Consider the following 9,087-nt stretch of genomic DNA (forward strand, 5'->3'; position numbering starts at 1 on the left):
TCAGAGCATCTTATGAATGTCCTCAAGTCTCTTTGAATTGCTGAATGCTTATAATAACATGACCGTCACCGTCGCATTTTAGTATGGTTTACGTACGATTCCATTAGGTTCAATAAGTCGTGAACATGTGGGCTGACGATCTGGCGTTTCAGTCTCTGGGTTTATTTGTTCTGGTCAAGAGGAAATAAAGTAGGCACTAATGTTTTTAATTTTCAGATAGAACAAAATAGAATTATGTTCTTTTACATTACTTTAACCGAATCCCGCTAGTATTGTGTCGACTGGTGTAAATCGGCTGTTGATTGACACCATGCGTCGCCTCAGAGGTGGAGTATTCACTTTGTTTTCTCATAACGGCTTGTAAAATAGACGTCTTCCTAAGTATGTGAAAAATTATCCTCTCAATGGCTAATTAATTAATTTAATTTCTCTTCGGACTATTAAAATTATGGTAATTTGTTAGAGGGGGGCTTGGATTCTAATTATGTTTTTATTTTTTGTTCAATATTTTCACGGTTTGGCACTTTCTGCGCGGAGGTGGATGACTTATCAATGACCATCCTACAAAACTAATTACTCTTTTAAAAATGATTACCTTTTTACGATAATTACGACCAGAATAATTAGCATGACATTGTTATCATGATAAAATCAGTTTACATCTTCTAGGCAATAAACTTTAATCTTAATATTATATCTTTTAAATGAAATAAAACATACGTTGGATAGATATAGTGTGGATATTTAATATTATGGATCTTTCAGTGGAATTATAGAACATGCATATTATTTTTCGCTGTTCTACATTAGCTGTACCTACGTAGAACGGTGAAACGTAAAGTCGAAACGATTCACACAATTTCAGCCAACGCAAGAAACCACCCGGCGCGGCGGCGCGGCGCGACGCAACGCGGTGTAGGAAAGGTAAGATTTCTCTGTGAAATGTCTTTTTTTTTTAGTGTTGAAGTTAATTTATGAGCACACAATTGTTAGGAAATAGTTGATTCTGCTTTTGTAAATACATTCAAGCTTAACTTTACATTAAAATTCCATTAAATTTATTTTGAATGCATCTCATCGTGTAATGATTCCGTCATAAAACCGTAGCTTTCTACCGCCGCAAAGGGCCCGACGTTAGTGTAGTATGCGACGGCAGCCGCCTCTCCCTCTTCCAGTGAGAGCTCTGCTTCACAATCTGTATCCGAGGCTCAAGGTCGATCAGCTCGACCGGTATCAACACAAACATTACTCTAATACCAGTCAGACTTCAAATTCACGTCTAGGCAGCAGTCGCGTCAATGTATCTAAGGCCCGCGCTGTGGGTCTAGTTCAGAGCTTAGTATATGTACAATGTTTTAATGTTGGGATTTTATGTAAATAATTTCTGAATACGAAATCTGTGTAAGAGTGCATGCATTCCACTTCATCGGAAATTATAATAATTTAAATAGCTTTTAAATTGAAACAACAGAAATAAAGTATAAGTGCCTAAACCTAATAAATTATATTGATTAGATGCAGCAAGGAATGTGTGTTCGGGGCGCCTCCCTCGACCCACCGACACATGGTGAAGCGCCAGCTGAAGGGATGCTCACATTCCTGACATTACCGTTTGCTGCCTCGCGCCTTTCCTTACAGTTATGTATTATTTACTAGGATATATCGGGGACGCATCTATTATATAACTTATCCTCCTGGTACAAGCAAGACATCAAGCACGTGTCATGTTCATCCGTTATAAGAAATCGCAGTGACATCAATATGAGGAGTTTTTATAGAAGGAACTTACTATGTAAAGCTTCACAAATGCTCACGGTTAGAAATTTATTAGCGATTTTTAATAGATACATTATCGAGGGTGATTGATGGTCGCTTTACCGTAAAAAACACTCATTTGTGAATAGACGCCGAACATTTTATGCAAATTCAGCGAATGTTCAGTTTTGCCTCCACCATTGTTAATTTTTGGTAATTTTTTGCCTTTTTCTCAAATAAACTCGCCTTTTAGTAAAATTTTAAGTCAATGATCTTATCATTTTATTCAATTACCTAAATTGGAACCAGATTAATGGAGCTTATGACACCGACCGCAATTTTTTTGTTTTTCGATATAATAAAAATAGCAAGTCCTCTTGGAACATTATTTCATTGTTTTATAAATAATTTATTTAGATCTAAATTCAACATAACTCTATTTGTCAATGTTACAGCAGCGCTACGACACGTTCAAGCACTTAAGACTCTCTTCAATGAGGTGAGGCTCGCGGACGCCGGTGTTGCAACATATCAGCGGGATATGAACGTATCCCATATATTTATCCAGGCTAAATTTCTAAACTAAAAACTAATTAAGATAATTCAACCAACGTTGAACTATGTAGAAAACGACCCCCACTGACAAAAAAACAATGGAGTATTTAAATAAATAGGTATTTTAATGTACATATTTGCTACTGTTTCACATAAATACATATTATATTCTTTATTGTAATAATTGTGGAGGAGTCGTAAAAATTAAACTGCTTCATTATTGTTAAACTTGAAATTACTCACTTTTACGACTTAGACAGTAAAATGAAACTAACTTGTTGGTTTGTATTCACTTTTTATAGCCTATCTAATAATAATTAACATTTGGTATAACTACATTATGTTTCTAGTATTTAGCAAAAACATATGTCCATGCAGAAGATAACACTAACCTCATAAAAAGAAAAGTAACAAAAAGTTTAGAGGAGTCCAGGTGGTGCAGGGCGGAGAGGACGCGGACGTGTCGCGCTCGTGATGGTAGCATTATCGGGATCCCGGCATGGAATCCTGTTCGAGAGCTTTCATTAAGAGCGGTAGAACAAACGGCCCGTCGATCTTATCTGACGGGATCTTTTGTATATTTATTGGGGCATGAAAGCCGTTCGGAGCGGTGTAGTCCGGTAGCGCTCTTAAATCCCCTGTTTTAATACCAGTCATAAAGCGGCCACTAACCGGGGACCCGCTACCGATAATTTCTCTTATTGTCTCGATAAATTAGCTTAATTAGGGTGTAAAAAACGCGGCGGGCGTGGAATCTAGTGCCCCTCGGTGGGTGGCCGGGCACCCGTCACTCGGACCGACGCTCCGCTCGTAATTAGTCGCCCGCGCTACCTGCTTGCACTCCATTTATACCTTAGACTAATCACACAAACTGCTAAACTTTTGATAACGATGTGTTCACCTTTTTGTGTCCGTTCGACAGAGATATAACCTTCGACCGACTACGCCAGGTATTTCCGATACGACCCACGGTCGACACCTATTTAAGATAACGAATAACATTCGAGATTTTTCATTTGTGAGCTCGACGATCTGACAGTACATTATTGACCTTTATTGATGTAAACGACATGTTGACTTCTACCAAAAGTTTGAAATGTTCATCCATACATTACTACCTGATGTTCATTAGGTTTGATCAGGTTCATCGAACCGGCATGTGCGTTATGTAGTCAGTGCGCTATCGATCACTGGCGTCGACTTGGAACATAAATTACTCATAACAGCGCGTAAAATGAGAATTCAACGCGATATTCGAGGCATCTTATCTGCGACACCAACGTTTACTGATAACGTGATTTAGGAGTCCGTATGCTGTTGTCTTGTAAAGATAAGGTTTCTACCTGTTAACACGCATAACTTTGTAAAATATTGTGAAATTTGAGATATGGTTTTATTTTAAGCATATGGGAGACCGGGACAAGATGAGATAGTTAAGACAAAACTCGCTGTACAAAGACAATTATACTCTTTAATTAAATTCTTTAAGAAAACAAGTAACCCAAACATTTGTCTCTTAAAATTAATAATTTGATCATGCAAAATCACAGATTTTTTTTGACAAATAATGATTAACGATAATGCGGCGAATTTCCCATCTTGCCCCATGGACGGGGTAAGATGGGAAATGCTACGGGGCAAAGGGAGTACGTATTTTAATCGGGCAGACAGCGTTCACAAATGTGTGCCTCGTCGTCTTCTTCATCTACTCCGGCACAGGAATCGTGTGCCCAAACATGGCAAATACTGCAGATAGCCCAACCATCGGTTGACTCTTAGTATAAGTAACCACAATAGATGCAGGCCCAGTCACCGTCCTCCAATTAAGATGAACTATATTCCGATTCGATTTCTTTGGCGAGTCTTTTAGCTTGACGCTTGGTTTCCGTCCTTTTTATCTTCTTATTTCCAACTTTATGTATTCGTTTTTTATCTTTTTTAATCTTCTGTCCATCAGTCTTCATCCGCTTCCGTTCATCCAAAAGTTCATCTCGCATCTGCTTCCGAGCGTATATTGTACATGGGTGGGATATGCGTTCCATGACTATGCTATGCATAGCTCGTGCGGCTGTTGTTGGTTTTGGGCGTCTGTACGCGAGCCGGTAACGGTTTCTCCTGCCATGACAGTTTCTTCATTAAGTGGACTATCTATATGATTTCGCTGAGCCAACTGATAAGCTATTACACGAAGTTATATTCCTGTTAACCGTGCTTCCAGATTTCACACATTGCGCCAACTCATCTTCTTGTTTTGCTGTAAAACAGTTTTGAATCGTCACAAATGCCCATACTTTCCCATACTTAGTCGTTATCGGAATCAGTGTCGTCATCCACAGTATCACGAGCTTTTCTTACACGGCGGCGGAACATCATATGTGGCTGAGGCTCGAGGAAGCCCCATCCTGTTATTAAGAACCCATGAGACCCAGAACTTCAGGGTCACATTTGCCACGATCTGTTTTTCGTTTATAGTTCCGAACCATTGTATCTGAGAAAAAAACTTTGTGAGGAAAGCAACAATATATCTTCCTAATATAGAAGTTACAACAATATGTACTTATACTTTTTTTTATACCACTAAATCGGCAAAGAAGCTTACAGTTTGCCTGATGGAAAGCGGTTACCGTAGCCTATGGACGCTTGCAAAACCAGTTGCAATACTATCAATAGGTAAGACACAGAAGGTATTACTTAAACCACACGATCAGTGTGCCCCGACCCACATGTATTCAAATAAGTTGAAGCAATTCTAATTTTAAATCTTACCGGCGCAAAATCTAATCTGAATTTAAAGTGTTATAGTACTACAACACGCTGAGAATTAAAACATTATATTAATTCAAGTACTTACATGTCTGCACATCAGTTTCTTAACCAAAAACCGGATAAAAACACTTGCAAAATCAGTTTTTTTTCCTATACACCGCAAAAACGAGATCCAACACGTTCGCTCTGCTCGGACGCACTTGCGCAGTCTGAATTTCGTGCAAATGGCGCCGTTACCGGTCCGAACACGATTACCATTCATGGACATAAGCTTACTTCCCGTCCTGCCCCGAACTTCATTTTGCCCCGGTCTCTCCCTACTTTTTCTACGCTGCACCTAAAACAAAACTGCCACTGGATTTAACTCAATATATGTTTTAAGTTTATGATATTAATATGACTATCTTCTATCTTACTTTTATTACGTTGAAACAGTTTAATGTATGGTCATAATAATTTGTGGCATAAAAAATAATGCGTTCCAATTTGAAGAGTGGGACAACAGCTGTGCAATTTAATTGAGAATTCACGAGGGTCTCATGTCTTAAGCTGGGCGTCAAAATTTGGTGGCCACGTCTGCTGACGGTTTCGATGGTCATTTTATATTGCCTGGATTTTTTTTATATAATTTTGTCTGGGTGATGAATCTCTTAGAAGATGTCCGTAACCACGGGACGTGGTATAAGTAAGATTATTTCTGCCAATGCGACGGGAACATGACACTGCTAACCCCAAGCAGGCCGAAGCGTTTACGCAGTCATATGACCTTAATGATGGGAGTCTGTTGTCTGATCCTTCCCGAGGACGCGGTGCCGGTGACGGCCGAAACCGCCTTTACCTGTTGTCAGCACCTGCATTAGCCGAAAGTTCTACCATGGTTCATTATGACATGGCCGTCTACGTTTGCGGAGGGCACATCGTCACGAATACTTATAGGCTAGACCTTCCGTCTCCACATCCAGAGGCCTCGAAGGAGACGAGGTTTCGCACTATTCGGACTGCGAAGGTCACACTCGCAGAGGCAAGAATGACAGACACGCAGTAGTCCGTCCACCGGGATAGAAAAAAAGTGTCACCAGCGTAACAAAACAGCAAAAGACAAGAAGGCACATTTCCACACAATGCTGCCATCTGTTGTTGAGCCAACAAAATTGAAAACTTCCAACTGCAACTGCCATTATGGCCATGTCAAAATAATAAAAGTACATAAGTATGTAGGTACCACTGAAGTAGGAAACCCAGTAGGTACCGTAAAATGGGGCGATTAGGGACAAATTCCAACTTTATGAGCAATTTTAAGGTAGTTGTTGATGTATATAATGCTATATCAGGATCAAAATGGTTGAGTCTTGGGGGCATCTTTGTTGTCTAATTTAAAATTATGCAACTAGCATTCCAGTTTAAGCAAAAAATGCAAAAATAGGTGTAATCCCTATTTACCCGAAAATTGCGGTTAATTGGGACGAAATGAGAAATTTGCTAGGGTTGGCACTACTTTTATTTTTATATATAGTTTTAATTTATTTATTTATTTAGTTGCACCAACAAAGTGATCATCAATAAAAAAAATTGAAAACTGACAAAAGTACATGGCAGACATCACCTCAATCGTCAGTGCAATCGACAGTGCATTAACAACAATATATATATATATATATTTATACATATATAGTGGGCTTTCTTAGAAACGGTTTATATTTCTCCGTTCTTAGGGGCTGATATTTCTATCTGGGTTAAGAGATTAGGTGTGTCGGTTATTCCATGGATTAATCAGATTAATACCCCCACTCTGAACAAATATTAAATATTTTATTATGTATTACTTAGACATTTTTGTCCACCTTGAGATTTCATTGATCTTGTTACATGTCTCTGCAAAATCGACTTATATTAAATTGCTTATCTATTTCAACTAAAGACTTATTCCCAATTTCGCTTCGAATAAACCAGATTTTTACAAACAAATTTAAAAAATATTTTATAACTACATAGACAACCCTACAAACTTGTACCTATTTATACTTAGGTCGTTTCCATTTCACGTATTCTCATCCCAATTGACCCCTTTTTCGTTGTTATTTATACCTAAGACGTCCCCAATGTCCCCAAAAACAACAGATTTTTACATGTATTTTTATTTAATCAAATACATTAAAACCAATAACAACTGGGACTTACCTTTAATATATATGCTGGTTCAAACACTAAACAACGTGTATAAATCATAGTCGTCTTCTATTATTATCAAATAAATAAAAGAGAGCAAAGTTTCTAGCACCACACCACAGGAAGTTAATTTGAAACGCGATTTTTTATAAGTTAGCAGCTATTATCATGCATATTCAGATTTGTTTTGTGAACTTTCAACATTCTACTATTAAACTACAAAAAACGGGAGATTTTGCAACGAATATAAAACTTATATTGAGCGTCGAAAGATTTTCCCGGTTTTTTCCCGATTCGCCTTTCAATCCCTAATCGCCCCATTTTACCGGTACGTAATTATGTAATTGTCGTCTGTCAACCGAAAATATGTCAGTTGTCAAACGCTGTCAAATCAAAGTAAGGGCCAAAAACCATGTAATAGGGATGCGATTCTGTTCGGTGTTTCAATCGATCACTAAATCGATCTAATTCGAAGTTTGCAGATTCGATCCAAATCCAAAAGTCGCAAGGATTGATTTCGTAAAATGATATTTATAAATAGTTTAAACTTTTATAAATGAAGATAAAATGGAGAATGGATTAATAATAAGAGTCAATAAATCACTTCGCACCAGAATTAATTAATGAGGACAAATGAAACAAATAAAAACCAAAGTAAGAATAAGCCGTAGATCATTTTCACACATGAACAAAAAGCTGTTATTATTTCCTTAATCGGTTAACAGTAGTTGTGTAGGTATGTGAGAAGTTTTTCTTTTTGAGAACAAAATGGTCTCATTGGTCTGGTGATATGGTTAGAAATCTTCAGTTAGTAAGTACATACGTATTAATAATCATATAACGGCAAAACGATAGGATGAAATGAAATGAAGCTTCTTCGTCTTCGTCTTATCTTAATTTGGTATCAATTAGGATGAAAGTAAATGAAACGTGATATAATGATTTAGACCTCAATAAAGTAGTGGGAGCTTACTAAGACATCAGTGGACTTTTTGGACTATAGACTCGAATTGTGGGCTGCCGTATGTTGGAGATGTGGTTTGAGTATGTACGGGTCGTCCGGACTTGTAGCGTAATTGAGGTAAAGGTAAGTAGGTACCTGAGAAGCCGTCGACGGTGTTCGGTTAATAAATTAAATACGACACCTTGCACACTAATGAAATGTTTATTCAACTAACACTGAGTCCACACGAAAATACAACACAGTCTATATTATTATAATTATTGATTGATATAAATATTATTGAATTGAAGGTTACGAGCACAGAAGAGATTCAGTTTATAAGTAGAAGACACTTTACACTTTACGACAATACTATTACGATAAACACAAAGAAAGCGCGTTATCACAAGTGAGGCAAAAGCTTCGAAAACAATACAACAGTATATAATTAGCAAAAGCGACGTGCGTTTAGTCTCGAGGTAAGTTTCGACTGGGGGCGTGGCTAGCCGCGATCAGCTGCGCAAGAATATATTTTCAAGCTACCCGCGACATTCCGTTCAAGCGCGCGTGTCCACAGCGCAAACGAACGGGCGACCAGCTGATTGACGTGGTACGATAAATTGTCGTGTGTGTATGTCTGTTGTATATGTAATGTAGTAATAATATATTAATAGATATGTTATATGTGTGAATGTATACTCTGTGTGTATTAATAATTATATGAAATAAATATATTATATAAGTTTTATATTGTGAAGAGTAAATGTGTGTGCATGAGATGTGGGATAAGCCCACAGGACGAGCCCAAGAATCCACGACCAGCGACTTATTATCATTTTCCCATACTTATTTAATTTCACAGATTTAAAAAAGTAAAAATTAACCATTATTGCTCGCTTAAT

At 37.7% G+C, this 9,087-nt stretch overlaps 1 protein-coding gene across 2 annotated transcripts; it reads right to left on the reverse strand.

The window, feature by feature from the left end:
- Positions 1-3,761: 3,761 nt before the first annotated feature.
- LOC119630274 (uncharacterized) lies at positions 3,762-6,677 on the reverse strand. Of its 2 annotated transcripts, none has more exons than XR_009976036.1 (3): positions 5,915-6,677; positions 5,162-5,413; positions 3,762-4,798 (listed from the first exon to the last, which is right to left on the reverse strand). XR_009976036.1 is itself a non-coding variant. In XM_062674839.1 (3 exons), exons 1-3 carry the CDS (start codon positions 5,673-5,675, stop codon positions 4,649-4,651), a joined length of 585 nt encoding a protein of 194 aa, XP_062530823.1. In that variant the 5' UTR covers positions 5,676-6,677; the 3' UTR covers positions 3,762-4,648. The 2 variants fall into 2 exon arrangements, 1 of the variants encoding a protein (XP_062530823.1); XM_062674839.1 differs by having other exon boundaries at positions 5,493-6,677.
- Positions 6,678-9,087: the final 2,410 nt, after the last annotated feature.

The sequence above is a fragment of the Bombyx mori genome, chromosome 22, assembly GCF_030269925.1.
Source record: "Bombyx mori chromosome 22, ASM3026992v2".
Classification (NCBI taxonomy): Eukaryota; Metazoa; Arthropoda; class Insecta; order Lepidoptera; family Bombycidae; genus Bombyx; species Bombyx mori.

Bases quoted from the DNA above. Each gene is read 5' to 3' on its own strand.
- LOC119630274 (XM_062674839.1), bottom strand. From the start codon at position 5,675: ATGACCATCGAAACCGTCAGCAGACGTGGCCACCAAATTTTGACGCCC. The intron at 5,414-5,492 runs GTAAGATAGAAG...GTTTTGTTTTAG, and splicing joins ACTGTTTCAACGTAATAAAA to GTGCAGCGTAGAAAAAGTAG. The intron at 4,799-5,161 runs GTAAGTACTTGA...TTTTTTTCTCAG, and splicing joins AGAAACTGATGTGCAGACAT to ATACAATGGTTCGGAACTAT.